At 35.4% G+C, this 22,962-nt stretch overlaps 2 protein-coding genes and 1 pseudogene across 7 annotated transcripts in view; 1 reads left to right on the top strand and 2 right to left on the bottom strand.

The window, feature by feature from the left end:
• LOC136343332 (neurotrimin-like) overlaps window positions 1–22,962 on the bottom strand; it is a 307,358-nt gene that overhangs the window by 171,046 nt on the left and 113,350 nt on the right. The gene's annotated exons all lie outside the window — the stretch shown is intronic.
• Window positions 3,293–5,586, top strand: LOC136343227 (solute carrier family 2, facilitated glucose transporter member 8-like; annotated as a pseudogene).
• LOC136343317 (leucine-rich repeats and immunoglobulin-like domains protein sma-10) lies at window positions 13,227–18,840 on the bottom strand. Of its 2 annotated transcripts, none has more exons than XM_066289976.1 (3): window positions 18,421–18,840; window positions 18,070–18,375; window positions 13,227–14,872 (listed from the first exon to the last, which is right to left on the bottom strand). In XM_066289976.1, exons 1-3 carry the CDS (start codon window positions 18,809–18,811, stop codon window positions 14,490–14,492), a joined length of 1,080 nt encoding a protein of 359 aa, XP_066146073.1. In that variant the 5' UTR covers window positions 18,812–18,840; the 3' UTR covers window positions 13,227–14,489. The 2 variants fall into 2 exon arrangements, with proteins under 2 accessions (XP_066146073.1, XP_066146074.1); XM_066289977.1 differs by lacking the exon at window positions 13,227–14,872 and adding an exon at window positions 16,702–17,573.

Genomic DNA, 22,962 nt, shown 5'->3' with positions numbered 1-22,962 from the left:
GATTAAAAAAATATATAAGAAAAATTAAATTAAAACATTCTCTTTTTGTAGTTTGAACATTTGTTCTTTTCGTTTTCTTTTAATAATTTTGTATAATCGTTCTTTTTTTTTAATCCAATATAACGCAGCCCTTCACTAACTAGAGGGAGCAAATAGAAAAGGGATAGTGAGAATTAAACTCAGGTAAATACTATGGTTTTGATACATAATATGTAGGTTACATTTGTTAGGGACTTTAAGTTATTGGTTTTTATTTGTTGTTGTTAATTTTGGCTTTTGTTATGTATTTGTATTTTATCCCTTAAGTTACGCCCATGTACGGCGATACTTCTGCTGAGAATACCATCTTAATGCCAGACCACATGGCCCATCAAGCCAAAACTAAGGGTGTTTTGGTTGGGAAATATGCTACTAGTCAAAGGAAGCTTTCTCGGTCGGGACTATTGCCATGATGGACAGTTCGTTGGGCCTGCAGTATTCCCAGAAAAGCGACTAGTACAAATATTCCCCAGATGGTCACGATTTATGACATCCGGCTTAGTCATAGCCCATAAGGGCTCTTGGTGGTGGTGCGCCCCTGGTTGGAATTCCTCGGGTTTAGTACTTAAGGGATAATCGAAGTAATTTTTCCTCTCTTTTTTCTTCTCTTCATGTGGAAGCTCCGGCGGTATCGGGATGTGATCGAAATCATAGTGTGTAACCCGCTCAATTAAGCATTCTCCCTCTTCCTACTTAGACCAAAACTCTTACATTATTTGATATAAGTGCAAGTCACATTCGGCGTTTTCGCGGTTTCATTTATTGAAAGAACCTCTTAACAATATCAGATAATGTCATCCAACACTAATTCGTATTTTTTCTACATATAATCATTGCAACATTAATTTTGCACTGTTTGTCTCTGACTGGACCTGATTTGAATATAAAGTGAATGCCAAAAGATTTGACCTGACTTTAATCAAACTGTGACCTGACCTATAATATAAATCATCCTGACGAGATGGGAGATTTGACCAAAGAAAAGGTAACTCAACGTCACTGTACACCACTGACAAGGATCGTTTAGGGCCTCGTCTAATATTTAAATCATAACCACTAAAGGGATCTATAACTGCAAAATCTTGTTTTTTTATTCACCTATATTTCCACTCACCAAGCATATCCTGATGTAGGGAAAAATCAATATTAGAAGCTTTCATTGCCACTCTGTATCCTTCCATTGCAAGGCGAGTTAAACCCGTATATATTTGATCAGATAATGGAAATTTGAGAGTTTATAAAAAAAAGTAGCATATACAGTTGATATTTTAGGAGGTCACTGAGAATACGCAAAGCCCTAAAGTAACTGGAAAGAAGCTGTCCAAATTGTTTTTTTTATAATTACAGTTTTTCAAGTTTGGCTCAGTTTTCTAGTATAGTTTTTGTGTTTTTAAAATGACTGAATTTTTCGGTCCGGATTTTTCAGTTTGTGTTAGATAATCTAGTGGTGTCACTATAAAAATCTATAAGTAAAGCTCATATTTGAAATAATGATTCAAAACACATGGAGGCTTAAAAAATCCAGTAAGAAGCTCCATAGTATCAACATTTCAATGTTGAAATTGTTTTAAAGCGATTCAATTCTTGAGGGAAGTCTTTGACTTTCGGAAACTACTGGCGATTTCAGGGTAGTGTTTTAAGAAAACAAACTCATAATTTGTTTACTAAAATTGTCCCTATCTGGGACGCATTGAAGATATAAGAAATATTTACTTTCCATTTTAATCCGCATCCCTTTCAGCATTTTCAAATCATGACGAGACTCAAAAAATTAGAAATCTTATTTACTTTTCCAGAAAAAGCCACTAAAGCCGATGCTGGAAGCAATCAATCAACTAGCAATCCCCCAACCAGCAAAGGGTAGATATTAGAGATAGTTTATCTTTCGCAGGGCTCATTTCGAGTTATGTTTGCGAAATGAAAATGTCGCCATATATTTCGCCGTTTGTCTGGAACGTCGACGGCGCCTGGCAAAGTTACGAGAAACAATCCCAACTAGCAGATAACAAAAACGATCCAGAATATCCCGAGCCGGTTTCCTTTCTACAAGAATCGGCGTTAATGTGGCGGATTTGCGGTGCCGAATGTCGACGCTAACTTCGCCGTTAATTCAATTACGCGTTGTGTTGCAATTTATTTGTGCATTGTCACAATTTAGCTCGGTCAGTGGTTGTTTAATTAAACGAACAAAACATCACCATTCGCAATGTCTCTGTCTATATCTAGATGTGAACTTGTCGCGAAGACTTCCCACGTCTTTTGAGAGAATTCAGTTTGCATGAAGCGAAAGAGATTAAGACCCACAAAAAACATTCTTGGAAAACTCTATACGAGTGCAATTCAAATTTCCGTCATCGAAATGACCAAAATCAATCAACTTGGTTTCGACGTTTTTCCTCACCCACCCTATCGGTCAGATTCAGCATCCGACGATTTTCTATCTCGAAATTAGAAAAAATGGCTCAGTGGAAAGAGCTTGGTTAATAATGGAGAAGTAGTGTTGGAGGTTTATGCTTATTCTGAAACATTCGAAGATTCTTGTTATAAACAGGGTTTACAAGCGATAAAACATCGCTGGGACAGTATGTTAATCTTAAAGAAAATTATGTTAAAATATAACGTAATATTTTTCAATTTATTGTTCTCTAAGTGTTAGGCGAGGTACTACTGGGACTATCCTCGTACTATTGCAGATATGTGTTAATATAAATAATGAGCTACTCGGTGTGTTTTAGTTATCATTGTATATAGTAATGTGCCGTTGTGAGAGGTGAGAATGAAAATACTCCTGTGATTTAATTATACATGTCTTTCGATGATTTATTAGGAAGATGACTAAATATTTAAAACGACTAGATTATGCCTTTTACTTCAAATTTAGTTTCTTCGATATTGGAGGAATAATTTGGATTTATGTGTCCAAATATCTAAATACCAACGGGGGTGACTTGAGTCTGAACGATATCCGGGTGAAATCTTATGCACGCTTATCAAGAAAATTCTGGTAAATGGTCCCCTCGAGGAGCCTTACGAAGAAAACTCCCCTGTTACCGCTGAACCCCGGCCATAAAAAAGAAGGGCTGAAGAAATCGGATCTATCTGTCATTAGATTTTCTTTCAGAAAATCGCGTGTTGCTGATTTAGCTATTTTTTAACCTAGTAATTTTGCTAGTGCACTGCCTCCTTTTTAGTAACCTTGGAAACGTCAACTGAGATCATTTGAATTTGATATTGAATGGCATGAGCAATAATAATGAATATATTAAATAATTTTTTTATTGAAACAAAAATTTGCTTCATCTGTAAGTATTTATCCGCCTTTAATTTGTATCAAATCGCTGAGGTTCCACTAGTCAACCTATCTCTCATAGCTGACACCAGTTTAAAGTGTTCTTTTATAACTATTTTGTGCTCTTATTGTCACTAGTGAGGAAAATTTTCTGTCACTCTGCTTATTTCCAATTTTCTGAGATGTGTCTGAAAAAAGACAAAAAGCTTCCCCAGTTTTTTGCGACCATCTGCATCTTTACCGAAGCAATGGGCACTGGCACTCTCATCTCGTGGACCTCAAATATATCTAGAAGTAAAATCCCCAAACTCATTTATCCAAATTCACCACAACCCCTTTTAACGTCAACAGCTCTGATCTCAAAACCTCAGGTCTTATTGTTCTTTCTGTCTGGAAAAGAGTCCTAAAACAATAGCCACCAGCCTTAACAAGACCGACTATAAATTTAGAATTCCAGATCCTCAGAGTCCAGTTGTTTGCCCCGTCTTAGCTTTCCGAGACTGATTAATGTCTGTTTTGCAGGCTGTGCCCTGAAAGTGTTGCTGGAAATTTAACAAACACAATGAAAAGTATATTCTTTCGAGTGTATTTTAAGATGCATCGTGAATAATAAAAGCGACGTCGTTCCTGCTTTGCACAGGATTGAGTTAAATCGAATGGGTTTCGCTGGTATCATTACTTGACCCAAATTTCCTGAAAGCACACTATATGATAGTTTGAAGATTTGTTAGTACAGTCCACTGAAAACTAGCATAATCCAAAAATATAAATTCTACATGAGACGCACATTACTACTTATGTACAGAGTGTTTTATATTAATAATAACAGAAATATCTCTTTAATCATTGAATTTGAGATACCTTATAAACTTTTTTCTTAGTGACGAAATGAAGATACCTATCCGATTTTATTTTATAACTAGTTGCGAAATGAAAATATTCTTTCTATGAACATACTAAACACAAAAATATAAGACATATTTTCGTTAAAACAAAAAAAGGAAATTTTCGTTTATCACTGACATGTTAAAATATTGGAAAATAGCGTTCGAAACAAGGTGAAGCTGAACCTTTCATGGGCGGGATCATTTATGAGTTTAGAAGCAATGTGCATAAGCTTTCCCATTAGCATTGTGGCAGATAAAATAGGCAGGAAACTGACCGCATTATTCATCCTCATATCCTTCACAACAGGATGGCTCTAGATTATTTTCACGCAACATCTGGCAATGCCACTAGTGGGGCTGTTTTTGACTGCAATGGAGGATCTCCTTCTGCATCGTAGCACCCGTTTATACCAGTGAAATTAGTGAGATCAACATTTGGAAGACCTTAAATTCGTTACTTCATCAAATTAAAACCACTATCTCTACTATTTATGGCTTGCAGAGACATCCACGCAACTCTTCATAACCATCGGCATCTTCTTTGGCTGGATGATGCCAATAATCATTTTCTTCACTATTTACGCAGTGACTTTTGGCATCCTCTTTATATTTCGGCCAGAATCACTGATCAACCTTAACGACAAACAAAAGTTTAATGAAGAAGTGGCAGCTTATTCGAAGCTGCGAGGCAGAAACTATAACCCTTTAGAGAAGATTATTGAGGCTGACAGACAGGATAATAAAAATGAGAAACTCAAGGGACAACTCAAAGAATAATTGAAATCTAAATCAGGTTAGAAATCTCTGATTTATTCCATGTCTATCTTCTATCAACAGTTTTGCGGAATCAATGCTGTTATGTTCTAATCGGGATCGATCTTCAAGCAAGCAGCTTCGAGTGTCAAGCCTGAACTTGGCGTTTGCATTATTGTACTTGTCTAGGTCGTAGCTACAGTATGTGCATACTGCATGAATACTTTAAGATTGAAAGTATTGGTGAGTCTCTCATCACGATTGATGGCATTCTCGACATTACGGATGGCAATCTATTTTCGCCTTACAGATCAGAATATTGACTCCGCAGATACAATAGAATCAATAAGATGGCTGCCACTGATGCCCTTGATTTTCTTCATAATAACATCCTCATTCAGTATGGGATCAATTCCATGGTTGGCACTTTTAGAGATGTTTTCACGAGCTATAATGGGCTCCATCAGCTCATATCTAGTAATACTAAACTGTTTTTTGGCTTTTGTGGTTACAGTGGGTTATGGAAGCTGCAATAAAACTTTGGTATTCTCTTTCCAGTTTTTTATATTTACTATCATATCTACCGGAGAGCAGGGGAAGACTTTCGAGGATATCTAAGACGCACTGAATGCATAAATGAGGAGTGGAGTTTACGGATCTGAGTAATAAACTCTTCATTTAAAAAAGTCTCTTTTCGAAGATCAGATCATTATCCATTTTATGCTATTTGGGACTACTCAAACGGCCGCAGGCAACCAGCCTTTTATTGAAAAGAGGACGCTGAGAAACAATTGTTGTATATATGTTCTATACGTTTGAGGAAAATTGTTCGTTATTTCTTTTATTTTTTTGGAATAATACTCCTCATGCCGCCAGCAGTTCGTTATTTTCTTAGACTATAATTCAATGCTGATAGAGTTATCAGCCCTCGGAATTGATTTTTTTTTGTTCTCTTTTCAACGAGAGATGGTGATTGGAGAGTTTCTACAATTCAATTTCTTTTGTAAAGATAGATAGCACAAACGATCATCTCAAACTTTCTCTTGCTTGAATTTACTACCGATAATCTCATTATTTTAAAAACTGAAATGGCGTGCAGTAATGTTCATTACCGCCCTTGAAGCAGTGTAGTAAATAGTAATTACTAGATTGTGTAGATAAAGTTTTGTGCGTATAATACTTGTGACACCACGGATTGCAAATCTTCAAGCAGAGTTTTACTCGCGTGTGGTAATGGCTTATATAACAAACCCATTACTATTACACCGTGATTTAGGCTGCGAGTTTTCTAATAAATTTTAGTACTTTCGAAGTCAACTTAATATAAGAGTATTACAAATTAAAGTCATTACATGGGAACAAACCTCGTATTTTATAGCCTGGTAACAAAAAAAAAGTCTCCTGTCCACCCTTTAACGTAAAAGAAGTCATTAGCTGTCCTGGGCAATTGTTAGTCAGTGGAAAGTCGAGTGTCTTGACAGTTCTTTGATTCACTTCTCCGAGTGGCTTGACAAATCGGACGGTGTTTTGCTTCTTTAGCCGTTGGCATTGCGAAATTCCCAGAGAAAACTGGAAATCTAAGAAACCCTTTTTGTTATTGCCAAGATCAAAGCGGAGCTTATTTTAAAGAGGACGTCTGGTTAACTCTGGTCGACGTTCCTTAAATGGCTGTAAGCTTTTTCCAGAAATATTTTTTCTATCCGCCAAGCTTTAGAAACGACTTCATGTAAAGTTAATTACAGTACAAAAGTAATATTTCAACCCCTTCTCAACGGATTTACAAAAAGCCCGCCCTGAAAACACAGTTTCATTAAATAGATTGCGACAGCCCTTCTATATTATCCCCGAGGGCCTAACCGGGATACTTGTTAAAATGCTTGTGAATTATATGGGAGCTTAAAAGAATACATCATCGGATACAATGTCGTAGGAAGTTTTTCCAGACACCTTCATTTGCTTTGCAAATTTAGGCCCGGTGCCAGACCCTGATACGTGAGAGGCTTCCGGGAGAGCTAATGGAGAAGTCAAGCATTTTGGCAATTTTTTGTTTAAAAAGTTAGTCCTTGAGAGAAATACGACTAGAAAACTTTTACCAAGCACTATAAATTACATTTCATCGGTTAAGGTTAGCTACTGGTAATTTAATTACCCCACACGGTAATTAAAAACTAGGCCACAGCTAAGTAATGAGCCTTTTAATATCTTAACATTTTCAATTATGTTAATAGTGGTGGTGCCACCTAGACTGATGTAGGACGCTACTTTTCTAATGCCACACGAATATTTTAAATTCACCTAACCCAAAGGGAGCTTTATATCGTGAAATACATTTATGTATGTGAACAAGAAACTCATTTCGAACCCAAACCTCAGATTTTTTACTTTCCATTCCACAAACTGCATTATACAATCACATCGTTTCCGCACTACTAGCCAGAGTTTGTAAGTGGGACAGGACAATGTATTCCGATAAAAATGCATCCCTATTTTGTGAGAAAACCTCGACTGAATTACATAGTAAATGGGACAAGTCATTTCGGGTCGTGAATCACAGATTATAGACTCCATGATTTTCGAATTTGTGTCCTAACAACAGAGCAAAAAAGTTTAGCTTAGAGGAAAGAAGATAAACCCGAACAACCCCGGCGTGTTTTAAATGTTCTATTGAATTTTTCATCTGATAATATATTCCCTTATATTAGAATTTGATATTCCATCTGTGATGTAAAATGGGGCAGTTTCTCTTCAAGGGTGGATTTCTGCTGAAGTAAATTTCGAATGCTCTGTTCTAAGGCTTACGTCAGCACTTTGGAGAATGTGAATGTATAATTTAGTTGGCGAAACATGTAATAATTTTTCACAGAAAAAATTTATATAGTAAGTAATTTTCTAGTATGTATTTTACTCCTCGATATTGATACGTAACAAATAGTTTGGCACAGTTTGAACCCCCGTTACTTCAGAACAGTTACGAAAGTACGAAATTATCTATCTGATAGTCTCATAAAAAATACAAATTTGGATTATTGAAAAATGTGATGCTGTTTATAATTGATTATTTATTACTTCCGAATTTCTAATTTTTATATATGTGAAAGTACAGGGAGAGTTCCATTTAAAAAAGCCACTTTTCCGTGGCAGAAATGCAATGTTAAATCGGTTTTTAAATACAGTTAGATGTGAAAACCTGTTTTTTACTACTTGCGAAAATTTGTGTATATCGACGATGAAACTAGGTGGTAGACATAAATATGTCCAAAAAGACCCTGTCCAATTAGGGGGTCGCAAAATAGAGTTCCGCTTAAAAGTTCCAATGAGTCAAAGCGGACCTGCAAATTGGAAATTTCTCTTGGATGAAAGCCAGCAAAATTGAAAAAAAGAACAAACGACGACATGGCGCTATGGCAGTTTTACAAATCAGTGTGAATTTTATGTTCGGCAGCTCAACGATGCATATCGAAAAGGGTCGATGTCGGAAAAGCCGCAAAAAGAAAACAATTTTCCGAACAGTATAGCCAATAATTAATTTCCAAGTCTGGGAAATACCGAAGTGTATTTCGCAAAGGAAAAATTCCCTGTTGGGAAAGTTTTGTGAACAAACTTTGCTGTTGTTCTTTTCGCCTTTGCCACTTTGTGTAGCCAAGGAATTTAATTAAGGGTATTTAAAAAAGGTCTGAAGTTCAACCAATTAGTATAACTTTATTGAGACAATTAATAAAGCGGTTATTATTGTTTTCTATGGTAAATAATACCAACAGGGGCTGAATAATAATAATAATCCCGAACGACTTCCACACCACGATGTTCGGACATCCTCAGTTCCGCCCCAAAAAGCCCTTTTAAAACCCCGTCCCCGAATTTAATACAAAATTTCAGAGTGTCCCTAAAACGGAGTCAAATATCTGTTGAAAGGATCGTGAATTTTGCAAGGGCGTGAAAGAATACATCATCAGATACAAGACGGATGAACTTTTCGCCGACACCCTTATTTACCCTTGCAAATGTCGACTTCGTGACGGCCCGGATACGTGATCAGATTTCTAAAGAAAGAAAATCGAATTAGTGTTATCGAGCATATATGGAAACATCGTGCTGGTGCATTCAATGCATTTTGGACAAATTGATTCCAAAGTCATATATATTTTTTACACATAAAATTGAAGTCGGGCCCTTCGATTGCGGAGACAAATGAAGATTTTACAGTTTCTGTCAACTAGTTCGAGGTGATCGCGATTGAATAGATAACCTTCTTCATTTGCTAATGCATGTTCCCAGGAACGAAACCAAAATTATAACCTTCACAAATCCACATATAGTATTGCATAAAATGCATTGCAACACTATATAACATTCGTAAATCTGATATTTTAAACAAATACTTTTTGACTATTACTAATTTGATTTAAAAAGAAGGCATTTAATGCATTATTTTCGATATTAAAATTTTTCGCTGCTATTCAGTTATCTCTGCTAATCTTTTATTTTCAAAAATAAAAGCACCCATTGTAGTATATCAAATGAAACGCAATCCAATAAGAGATACAACGGTATACTTAAAACTAGAATTGGATCTACAGCTTCCGTAAAAACTAAAATTAAAAGATACAAAATTAAGCAGCTCACTATTACATAAAACAAAATTGAAATTCCTACAATAAATGTTTAAATTGGATTCCAATAACAATTTGGGAAGGAGTGAGCCGTTCCGCGAGTCCTTTTATGCAATTATCCAATGTTGCTTCTGTTATTAATTTTAATTCTGTTTGAATTTTGAGATGTAAATAATCTAAAGTTTGTGGTCTCTTTTTGTAAATTAAATCTTTTAGGAGGCTCTACAAAAAAATTAAAAGATGTAAGATCTGTAGATTGTGGCAGCTATTCTATTACGCGTCTTCTGTCGATACATCTTCAAGGACAAATCTCATGAAGATACTTGCTCCCTATTTTCTTTATGAAAAATTGGATTAATTAATGGAAAGCACTATTTCGTTTTGCAATAGGTGTAATTGTAATGCGTTGTTTAAGTTCCCCTCATTGACTAACAAACCAATAAACTGTTGGCCGATGGTACCCATGCATACATTGAGATTTTTGGATATTGTGTATGCAAATTTTACATTTTATGAGAATTGTCTAGAGACCAGTAGCGACAATTATGTCGAGAAGTAGATCCATTTAAGCAAAACATTGCTTCATCCAAAAATAAAATTCTAAAAACGGGACTAGCCTCCTGAATGCTTCTTTGCCCACTAAAATCCATCCTGCGATCAAAATCTATAAGCGTCAATTCTTGGGAAAGGAAAATTTTGTGTAAATGAAATTTTACTAATTTAAAAGATTGTTTACTGATTGTGTAGACATCAAATTCTTGGGCAAGTTTGCTAGTAGACCGTATGGGGTTTTCATGGTGAAATAAAAAAATTTCTAGTGGTCTATCATCACCAGTTGCTGTACGGGGTCTTTCACATTTTGGAGCAGTTTTCACACTTCCAATTTGTTAATTTTTTTTATTAATCCGACAAACTATACTTCCATCATTAGATCGGGTTAGCTATTTGTCCTTAAATATGAGACGTACCTCTTTGTAAGTACTTATGTGACTTTCATACCTCAAAAAGATTAAAGTTACAATTCTTTGCTTTTCAAAGAAATAATCTATTTTTTTAAATATTTTCACTGTGGTTGATGCCTAATAACTGAATTCAATTACTAATGAAATCTACGAAAACCAAAATATGTTGTATGTAAAAAATGATTTGAAATTTCTATGTCTTACTGTCATTTCCCCTTTCATACAATGGGCACCTTTCCATTTGAGAAAAAAAAGTTAGTCGAAGTAGCTGGATAGGGCTGAAAAATTTAGTAAATCGAAAAAAATGCATTAAATGCCGCTTTAAAAATAAAATTAAACGTGTTTAAGCAATTTTTTTTTAATATCGGGTTTATGAAAGTTATAAACCTGATCCAATACTTTTTACAAGCGCTGTATAAACACTAGTATAGTAGACGTGACTTTAATTGATAGCAGTTTTAATAAAATTTCGACACACGTAGAGAATGGTAGCTGTTCAAAATTTCATAGCAATTTTAATAGCTTTCGAAAAATGAAAAGCGACTTTCCAGCACCTATTCATGCCGATTTTCACAATACGCCTAATGCACCTTAAAGCCCAATTATTATTTTCGAAGGACTCAATAGAGCGCCACACTTAGCAAACCTACTTCTTCGAGGCTTTAGGCAAGGAAATCCGACCCGTCATAGCGAATCTAATCCACATTCACAAATTATTCAACTTTAGCCCCATTCAAATCGGGCTTACGCTTAAAGCCGCATCTAACGAGATAAGATTTCCGCTTATTTAAAATAGGCAAATGCGTTTCTTGCCACCGAAAACCCTCCTGATCCGGCCCATTAAAGCTTGCATGTATTTGTCCTTTATGCAACGTAAATCAGACAAATTCACCCTGCACATATTAAATAACAAAGAGCCTGTTCCAGAAGTGTGTACCGACTTGGCTATACTAAAACTTTCCTTAAATTTGATTACCAAGAAGTGGTGCAGCTTCAGAGCAAAGCACCTGCTTTGTATACTAATTAGTTCATCAGCTATGTTTACTCTTTCGCTAATTAATACAAATAGCCAGAGAAGCCTCAGGTTTTTGATAATTAAAAGCCATGTTAGGACTGCATCTAGTTAGGACTTTAATCTATTCTATTATCTGAGTAGGACCATAATTGACTAATTATGAGAAGAAAATCGTGTTTCAGATCGCTCTCACAGAGCCAAGCCATAATTTACGTTCTTTTTCGTTGGCTGATTATTAGGTACTGTTATCCGATATCTGCACCCCTTATTAATTATTGAACTAATAAATAAAATTAAACAATATATAATTATTTATTTATTTAAATTTTTGCTAGGCCTATGTTAAATTTCTGTCCCTATTCATTACACTTAATTTTTCAGTTTGTGTCTAAAAACCTTCTTTAACAAGATAGATCGAAATATTAAAGTTTTTGAAAAGTCGAAGACTAGTAAAACTTTTACCAAGTCAAGTGATTTTTAAGTCCAAAAGTGATCTTTAAAAGTACTCAAAGCTGAGTATTTGCTCAACGGAGTAAATAAACTTTATCTTTAATTAGTATAAATGAAAGCAGTCTTGAAATACGTTTATTTCCCTTTTTTAAATTACTAGAAAATTTAAATGCACGCTGATATACTTATAATAGTAGTTACTTGGGAGAGGTACTAAATTTCCAACTAATATTGTTGTTCTAAAAACCAGACCAATTAATGGGTGAATTTCTGGTGGCGTATTACTCACGGTTGTATTCAAAAGAAGGGAGACCGATCAAGAAAAGAGTACTTTCCATTTTCCAACAAACATTTCGATTTTCAGTTGAAGATACAAAATTTTAAAAATTTTTTTCTTTTCATGTTTGGATACTAAAAATCACCACAGGTTGTCAAAATATTCAGAGAATATCCAAAAATGATAATTAAAAAAGGTGATAAATAAATATATATATATACAAGGTGTTTCCTAACTACGTGTAAAAAATTTAAAGACGTAATCCTCGACTGATTTTGAGTCAAAAATGTCTAATAAACATATGTCCACAAATGCCTTGTTTCCAAGATACAGGGTGTTGAAATGTGACAAGAAAAAAAGATTTTATTTCTAAAATGACTCAATTTTGGTGTTTGAATTTTAGAAAAACACTTACCATCAGCAAAGCCGTAAACAAAAACCATATTGGCCATTTCTTGATTAGTGTAATTAGGCATTTGAAAAATTTTCAAAACTGAGGTATAATCTGATTTTTGGGACACGGAACTAAATTTTTTCACTTTAGAGAGTAAAACACCAAAATAACACTGACTCTCTTGTTTATAGTAGTGGAAGTAGGAAAAAAAATTAACAATAAACAAGTTAGTAAATACCACCAAACCTTTAGAAACCTTTAAAACCTTTTTCAACGTCTTTCAGTCAACAACCTGTATCTTGGAAACAAGGCATTTGCGGACATGTTTATTAGACATTTTTGACTCAAAATCAGTCGAGGATTACGCCTTTAAATTTTTTACACGTAGTTGGGAAACACCCTGTATATATCATGAACACATTGCATATGGAAAAGTATTCTTACGACTTACCGATGGCTTCTAAAACAAAATGCGTTCAGAAAGATTTACGTATTCACGGAGTTTTAGAATTACATGACATTGTTTGAGCTATATATTATCTCATATAAAATAAGAAGAAAAACGCACAACCATTGTTCCATATTCATTTTTCCCGAGTATGTAGGTTTCATTTAAATTTTTCAATGAATGGAAAGTTAGTTCAGGTTAACCCTTGATTCATTTATTTGCCCTAAAGTGTCATTGAGGTCACACATGGCTAGGTAGTTTCAAAAACCCCAAAACAGGCACTAAATTGGTCTTATATAAACTTAAATACGTATTACTAGCCGTTCGCTGCCTTTTAGGTAACTACTTGAAGTGAGATGCATATGCTATTCAGGTTGAAAAACTGAGCACTGCATAAAGCACTTGATATCCTAAAATTTTAAATAAAATATAAAACTATCTTCGAACTCAATTTTATTCAACATATTTATAGTAACTAAGGCTCTTTCTTAATCTATAAATAAAATATCCTTAAAACTGTATTTCCTTTGAAACTCTATTCCCTTCGCTTTTAGCGTTCAACCCAGAGACCATTGACCATTCAAACCGATATACTTTTATGGACGGTATTACCGATGTTTATAAGATTTCGTTTTTTTTTTGTTCTATACCAAAGAATTTGCTCTAACGTTTCAAATAAGCTTTAACTTTGATGATTTAAAGCATTATGGTAAATTCGCAGCTTAATATACGCTTCTTTTCCTTCGCGATTTCCCTTCACACAAAAATCACTTAAAACCCTTAGGAAATGGAACACTCTTTTGTGCGGGCCCTTTTGTTCTTTTTGCCCTCGGTGAGGGCGGTTTGTCTTTATAATGGTTTCAAGGAAAACTTTTATTTGCACTGTAAACAAACCGAATAAATACGGATTAGGAAACCGAGCACAACCGCCCCACTTCCAGATACATCCTCATTTAACCGAATATAGATACCACTTGAAATAGCCGCAGTTCGTGGTATTAACTCCAATTAAATGCATATTTGTCTCGGTTAGGATAGGAAAATGGAAAAAGTCGAAAGAGGAACGAAACTCCATTTCTAGATATATAAATTCGGAGCTACGGTTAGCAGAGTGGAAAATAATGTGACTGCATAATTTAGTTCCGGGACGGGAAAAACAACAAACCGACATTTGACTATAGGACGTCTTTGGAAAGTCCAATGTAAAATAGAATATTCATGACTTTTTTAAATATTGAAGTGAAATATGGTAAGTTTCTACGAAAGAGTAAAATACTTAAGGCGACTTTTTGGTTTTAGCTGCAATAGATTTTAAATATGGATGAACAAACTGATTAGAAAATACGATCAAAGTATTTTCTTGATTTAAACTATTTGTTTAAATTTGGATCCATGAAAGTTTGATTCAAATCGAGAACTAAAAACCTGAATATTACTACCTTCAATTTGTTTGAGGCCGGATTTATTAAATGCTCTGCATTTTGCATATTCATTTGAGAACCAATTGGACCTCTCTCCACGATTATCACCAATGGTTTTCATTTCCTTCAAACAAGCGCAATCATATGGATTTCCGATGAAATTACGAAGGCTGTTGTTTTTAATCGTCACATGCAAATTGCCTTCTATGCATCTAATGCTATTAAAGCAAATTTCCAACTCATTTATGTTCAAGGATAACTCTTCGCCCCAATTTTCAAGTAAATTGTGATCCAATAACAATTTATTGATTTTGGTTTTTCCCATACCTGAAAAAGATATTTATCAAAAACGTGTATAAAAAAACTGCTCGACCAAAATATTGCAAGGGATAATTGTTTCGTTATGTTCGGCTGATTTTGAAAAAAATCGATACCTGATCCAAACGGTCATTCAAGGATTTAGATACTCACTCGAACAGATTATTTTTGGCCATATAGAATTACATTATGAGAAATTGTTCCAAAAAAGTTTAAAATTTAACGTAACACTTCTTAACTGTATAGTATGATTATATTACCTTGATAACATGTTACTTTGCTATAACTCTTATTTTTGAACATATCGGTATTCGACAAAACCTGTTGTCTAAAATTTCTTCAAAGTGCTTTTATAAATGTAGGGTTACGTAACTAACCCTGCGCTTTAGTTTCGTGTCTAGTCATTTTGTAAATATGCATAAGTATAAGTTCGATAAGGGTTAGACAGTAGAAATTACTTTTAAGCTAGAAAAACCCCTTGAGGCACGGCGCTGGTAGGCATTGGCCAGAGCATGAGAATTTCCCATGCCATGCCTTGTCGATGTTGGAAATCCCCGCAATAAACCTGGTCGGCATTGGAGCTGCATATAGTGAGCTTTGTCGGTGCTGGAATTGCCCGCAATAGACCTTGTCGGTCCCACAGCTGCAGTTCCAATTCCCGGTTAAGACGCCACGGTTTGATGCGGCAGATGGTGCAGATGACACCCTGGTCAAGGTACGCCCATGGTTTATCACCATGGGTGTTGGTACTTAAAGATGGACAAGGCATGGAGGGCTCTCTTTTTCTTGCCCTTGTTTTTGGGATACGGTCGGTCATTGTAACGCAGTCGTCGTGTCCGCGCTCATTACATTCATTAGTCTGTATATTCCGTATTAATAAACGTAAACTTGTATACCTTCTCTCTGATCTGTGATTTCATTACAAAGATATAACCAACATCGTATATCTTAAGTAGCACCAAAAACACCCGATGCTACATAAATTTATTATTAATTCCCATAACTAACAAATTTTTACATATATTAACGTACCTTGCATTTTTTTTTTAAGTGAAACATCGTGTTTAAGCCTAGGGCTCCCTGAGTTCTTGCCTAACAGTAGTGACTGCCTTACTAGGCACCCACAGAGGAATCCAAATACGCTGACGAGGTTTCTTAGTTGATTCGAAGGACCAGACGGGCTACCGTCATAAAGTAATGGGGTTCCAAAGGTTCGAGAAATTATATAAACTCGGTTACACAAATTACATTAAATTTAATCACAGACTAGTTGAAATAAAGGGTTGAGTGGTGATTAAACTATTAACAATAATGCCCATGTATACATGTATAGATTTGTATTGTGACGAGAGCGTGAGAAGTTCGTAAAGTTCTGTGGTCTGACTTAAGAAATTGAGATAGGAGAGAAGTTGCTGTTAACGCGACGAGGTGAGAACCAGTTCTGTTCTTTGCTCCAAGAGGAGTGGTGCTCCTTCCCGAAAAATGCAGGTCCCCGAGTCTGGTTTTTTTCTACGAATTCGTAAAAAAGTCACCACCTTAATGCTTTTACACCATTGCCTTATCGCTAATACCCTCTGGTTCTTGTCCACTTGCGAATTTGTTGCGAGACATTCCATCTTAATTTACTGCGGCCCTTTATCTACATATTTTACGATTTGTACTTCATAAATGAGAGTGGAAGTGAACCAGATGAAAGGTGATTAGCGCGGTACCCATGGTTGGCACCTAATGGTGTATCGAGTTTTGGGTTCTGCTTTCTCTCTTTACCAAATTTATTGCCCAGATGTTAGGGCATTGCGTGAGAGCAATCTTTCTGTTGCAGTTTCTCTAACACATCGTGTATATTTACTCATTTTCGTATTCTAGGGAAAATCCTAAACATGTTTTAAATCACATTTTGTATGTGTATCTCTTACCGTTAGCTTAATACGCCAATTTAAAAATTGATAATAATTTTCATATAAACCGGCCTCTAACTTAAACCATCTTATCGAGGTTGGCGATTAGCCCTCCGTAAATAATGGTAATAACATTAAAACGCAGTATTGATATTATTTTTTTTACAATATCATAAACTTATTCTTTTATTATACGTGTATTAGCTAACCAATGAAAATAATTTTGACAACCAAAAACAAATAACAATTAATTAGTTGCTACTATTTGTTGGAAGAATTGGTGCATATGACCATCCTGTTGCTTAACGCATTTTTGATCAACTTCAGTAGAATATCTCGAAGAATGAATGAGAATTTTTGGTTTTTGTTTTAATTTTTAAACAACGTCTGTTATACATAGTTTTAATTTTTGATTGTCGTTGCATGGAGTTTCGTAAACTTTACTTTTCACGTATACCCGAAAAAAATCCAATATCCTTAAATTGTAATTTTAATTTAAATTTAAAAGTTAATTTTAGTTTTATTGAAAACTATTTAAGTTTGAGACTGCCTGCATAATACGAAAACTATTTTCAACTTTTAAATTGGCATACTAAGCTAACGGTAAGAGATAGATATACCAAGTGTTATACGAAATATTGTTGGAATTTTCCTTAGAATGCAAAAATGACAAAATATACAAGATGTTCCACTTAACGAAAATGCAAGTTATGTCAATAAATTTCAAAATTTGCAGTTATGGGTAATTATTCCAAATGTACAAACAACTTTTGAAGAAGTCCTAAAGAACAGCTTCTGTCACGTACCGATGTCTAAACAAAAAGTTATTGCAAAATTAAATGTTAGCTAGATAAAATGATCACAATATACATTAAAACGCTTTATTTTGGGATTTTTGTAACACTGCGGGCCACGTTTAGGCTTTGATTTAAATCTGGACTTTATTATCATAACCAGAAAGAAATTCATGGGCATATCAGAGAGCTCGCTTAGGTCACTGTTGCGGTAGAAATGTGCAGCAAAAAAAAGTATACTTTTATGATTTATGCCGAGGCCGACATGTGTTTGGCCATTTAGTTAACTGCTACTGCTTTAGTTTTTAAGTGTAATCCTGTCCTTTTTCGGCCCTTCAAGAACTCGCCGGAGGACATTTTTTAGTTTGGAATACTCATAATATTCTGCTAACTATTAAATTATTAAAGCAGTAAAAAGCAATACAAAACAGGATACTTCACAGCATTTTAGAGAAAAGAACATATTGAAAACAATGCGCAGTGTATTTTTTGCCCAAATTAATGATTCGCTCACCTTGAAAGGCTTTGGGATGAACAGTCTTAATCATATTAAAACTGTAAAATAAGTTCATTCCATGTTTCATGTCAATCAGGTTCCGGAAGGCTGTTTCCGGGATTTCCCTAATGGTGTTGTTTTGGAAACATAATGACTTCAAAAGGGGTGTTTTATTGAACCATTTTACGTCGTAGACGGATATGAGGTTGTTTAATAGGTTTACTTCCTCGATATTTTGCATGTTGCTGAGAGCATCCGGGTCTATTGTTCGGATTTTGTTGTGCGCCAAATTTAAATGGCTTATCAATAGCCCATTGAACACCCCTAAAAGAAATGTTGTGTTAACCGAAAACGTGTGTCTGTCCCTACCTTCTCTGAGAATTTCCAGTCTGTTTCTCTGAATGTCGAACTTTAGCAGGGAAAGTGAGTTATGAAAGGCACCTGGCTCGATTTCCAGAACTCCGCAGTTCGCAATGACTAGCTCTTTCGTGTACATTATGCGCGAAAACGAATATTTATGGAGCTTTGTTAAAAATTGATCATGAATTTCAACTTTCACGTGTGGCTTCGACATAAATTCACCCAACGTCGTCAGGTTTTCGAAAGTTTTGCAACTTCTTGGGTGTCCCTTTTTGATATAAAAGCACACATCGATCGAGGTATTTGCAGCGTTTCTCGTTGCTGAGGATTCATGTTCTTCTATGATCGAGCAGGCAATAACTGGGATTAAGAGGACTTGAATGGGTCTGATACGTAACATTTCTGTTTCAGTTGTTCAATGCTGCAAAACTTGATAAAAGAGAAATTGTTTGTAAATTTTATTAATAGTTCGCGATAACATGGATTTTGTCCTTTAGATAATACAGTTCAATGACGTGCGAGAATAATAAACTAAAAATAGGTTCAGAAATATACTTTCTGCACTTGGAAGAGTAAAGTGCTAATTTTTCTCCATCTGAAGAAAAACTAATGTGAGTTATTTACTTCTAAAGGAGCACAAAATGTTTTGCCTCCTCTGACGTAATCGTTCATTCGAACAACTAAATAAAAGGCCAATAAAACGAAAATTATTTCGTATGTTTCAGAATTAAATTTAAAACTATTCATCAGTTGATTTGGACAAATAACAATTAATAATATTAAAATTGGTTTTTGAACAATTTTTAATAGAAAATAAATGTCCTGAGACATTTGGAAATTGAACACGTGCTCTGAAATGATCAAAAAAGGTGTATAACTCCATTGGTTTTGCTATTATAAGGAGTATCCGCATCTTTCTCAATAATTGATCGACATTTTTATTTTTTTTTTACTGTGAGTCGACGACTTTTTCTCTTTGAGTATTTTCAATTATTTTAGATTGGCACCGAAATCTGCTAAAAGCGTAGCAGATGTTCTGTTAAAACAATGCGCTTGTAGAGATGTGAGACAAGAGGCAATTTCTGTGAAAATTGACCAAAAGCGTTATTTCCTACAGGATTCATTTACACACACGGGAGGTCCAGGAAGACCACCGTTAATAAAAACGCCAGGGTTGTATAAAATATCCCCTTAAATTTCTGCCATATGTTTAAGGGGGTAGTCAAATGTGACGGGTAAAAAATATTTGCCTTTTTTTTCGATAGTTTAGGGTCTCAGAATGAATGTTCCATAGTCGATTTATGGGAATTTTTTCTCTTTTTGACTAATAATAACGCTTCAAAGCAGGGGCAGTAACGGCGCACGCTAGGGTTCGAGGCTATACGTTGAGATTTTTCTTACAAATATCTATTTAAATGTTTCTTTACAGTGTGATCGGATAGAACGTTATATTTTTAAACTATTTGTACAAATGTAGTCATGGACGAAATCGGTGGCATTTCGAACAAACCGTATCGTGTAATCGAAACCCAAACCGAAAACTGCGACTTTATACAACAAAGTAATGCAATATTTGTCATTGTATTACGAATTAGCGACTCGACAACATCCCGATTTAGTGGAGGATATGCCCAGAGCACTATGGGTTAACTATTATCACAAAATTTCTAAAGACAACAAGCCTCAACAACCCCTTTGTCCTGAACCTAAAGTTTCGTGGTGTAAGTGACAACAGCATAATGCTAAGGGAACTACGCATTCCCATCCACCTACTTACAATGAAGAAGCTCAACAGGTTTTTATACCGATATATGAAGATTTGAATTAACACGATCTTTTCGAGTGATGTTTGAATTCTAACACGTAAAATAATAACGAGAATTTTAATCTTGTGTTTGGGGTTTGGCGCCTTATTACGTATTTAGTAAGAAAATCCCAGAAATTGCTAATCATATTAATGCATGTATATTTAACGAAGACCCCGCATCCATTTTTAAGATTTTTGAGACTATGAATTGCGTACTTGGTCCAGAAAGATTACGTTTTATTCGTGAGTACGATCACGACCGCGTTCACCAGCGCAGCTCCGATGAGGTCAAAAGGAGACCAGAACAGCTGGAGATGACTTTTATGATACAGAGGAGAGATTTATGTATGGTCCTGGCATTGACGATTAACCGTAAACGTAGTTTTTTTATGAGTATTTCACTTGAAAAGTTTAAACGAGATTCAAAACGACATTTTTGTACTTAGCGCAGATGATTACTCAAAAACGGCTGATCATATCGACTTTAAAATTTAACACAATGTTCAGCATATTTATAGCTATCATTCGTACCTCGGTCATGTTAAAATTTTCATTTTAGCGCATAATTTGACCTCATATAGAGCGCAAGGAAACGTATCTTTTTTGACTTTTGCAAAAACCGCGACATTTTAATTTACAGCGAAATTTCAAAATTTTTGTAAGGAGTAAAGCGACGATTATACAGATCAACAATGTTTTTTGGTTTTATGCTTTAGGTGTCTGAGAGGAACGGAGTTATTTGCGCCAGCAGAACTAATATTTGTGTAGGGTTACGTAACTAACCCTCCGCTTTAGTTTCGTGCCTATTCATTTTTGTAAATATGCGTTAAGTCGTTTAAGTTCGATAAGGGTTAGACAGTAGGCGTTACTTCTAAGATAGATATACCCCCTGAGGCACGGCACTGGTAGGCATTAGCTAGAACATGAGAATTTCCCATGCCATGTCCTGTCGATGTTGGAAATCCCGCAATAAACCTGGTCGGCATTGGAGCTGCATATAGTGAGCTTTGTCGGTGCTGGAATTGCCCGCAATAGACCTTGTCGGTCCCACAGCTGCAGTTCCAATTCCCGGTTAAGACGCCACGATTTGATGCGGCAAATGGTACAGATGGCACCCTAGCCAAGGCACGCCCATGATTTATCACCATGGGTGTTAGTACTTAAGAATGGACAAGACATGTAGGGCTCTCTTTCAATTATGATTACAGCAATTATGATTACAGCAATTATGATTACAGCAATTATGATTACAGCAATTATGATTACAGCAATTATGATTACAGCAATTATGATTACAGCAATTATGATTACAGCAATTATGATTACAGCAATTATGATTACAGCAATTATGATTACAGCAATTATGATTACAGCAATTATGATTACAGCAATTATGATTACAGCAATTATGATTACAGCAATTATGATTACAGAGCAAAGAGCGGTGATACCGTTTGACTCTGATAATTAACGACCCACAAAAATAGCGACCCAAAAAGCGCGATTGAGAATTATCGAAAGTTTCTCGATTTTCTCTGAATTTACGGGGATTTTTAGTGGGTGAAACCCCACACAGGCTGGATGCACGGGCACCAGTATCGTCTTCCGGCAAGATTTTTTATCCCCTGGGTCGCGTCCCAAAAAAAAAGAAAAAAAAAGAGGGCTCTCTTTCTCTCCCTTGTTTTTTTTGGGGGTACGGTCGGCCACTGCAACGCAGACGTCGTGTCCGCGCTCATCAAATTCATAAGTCACTCTATCATTTTATGTATATTCCGTATTAATAAACGTAAACTTATAAACCTTTTCTCTGACCTGTGATTTCATCCAAAAGATATAAACAACATCCTATATCTAAAGTAGTATCAAAACCCGATACTACATTTGTTTAACCAATGTGACAGCAGTTATATAAATAAATTAATACACATTTTTAAATGATTTTTTTAATACCTACAGTTCTAAATCATAATTTTCTAGGAAGAGAAGTTCGCCCAATTTCATGTAGTACTTTGAAAAAATGTTGAAAATGTGTTTATTTTTAGAAATTGACACTAGACTACCCCCTTAAGTGGCGCCCGATATAATCTGCTTACTAATAAACATCACAGTGTTTGCCCTGGTAATTCCCCTCCTCTAAAAATATTCAGGTATATTGATGGTGTGGTTGTTTTAAACAAAATCAATATTTTCATAAACAGCGTTCGTTAACATTTCCTATTTATCCTCTATTGTCATTCAACCCCGAAAGCCTCTCTCTCGTGAAAGGGCTTTCACAAAGATTTACCAAACTCCAGAGCGAAAACAATTTATTCGCAAATCAGACGCTAAACTTCCGAAGAAATCGTCCAAAGTTTCGCTTTCCCTTTTTCATAATTTGTCCCAAATTGCCGTCATTCTCTTCTTCCGCGTCTAATACAAAAACAAATTCCGCGTATCCTCCGCCATCTCATCCTTGCTTCTGGCAATTTGTCATTATGCGAGCAGAATGAAAATACAATTAGTAATAAAGAGTGGAGAAGGGAACACGCACGAATTTTTCTGGCATCATATTGGCTCAGGAAAAACCCACCCTGGAGCATTTAGTCAATTAGCTACATATCTCTTTCTATCCGAAGCTGAAGCTGATTCCTTTTCTAGTCGTTCCTCGAAACGACGGTTCTTCGTAATTCAGTCTGATTGAATGGGTCTGCATATGCGAGCCAAAAAGAATCAAATTAACTCTGCCAAAGAGTGACTGGTTCACA

This window comes from Euwallacea fornicatus, chromosome 14 (genome assembly GCF_040115645.1).
Source record: "Euwallacea fornicatus isolate EFF26 chromosome 14, ASM4011564v1, whole genome shotgun sequence".
NCBI lineage: Eukaryota > Metazoa > Arthropoda > Insecta > Coleoptera > Curculionidae > Euwallacea > Euwallacea fornicatus.
This window is presented reverse-complemented; position numbering and strand designations above follow the sequence as displayed.

Bases quoted from the DNA above. Each gene is read 5' to 3' on its own strand.
- LOC136343317 (XM_066289976.1), bottom strand. From the start codon at position 18,811: ATGTTACGTATCAGACCCATTCAAGTCCTCTTAATCCCAGTTATTGCC. The intron at 18,376-18,420 runs GTAGGGACAGAC...CATTTCTTTTAG, and splicing joins ACTGGAAATTCTCAGAGAAG to GGGTGTTCAATGGGCTATTG. The intron at 14,873-18,069 runs GTGAGCGAATCA...TATCTTTTTCAG, and splicing joins TCATCCCAAAGCCTTTCAAG to GTATGGGAAAAACCAAAATC.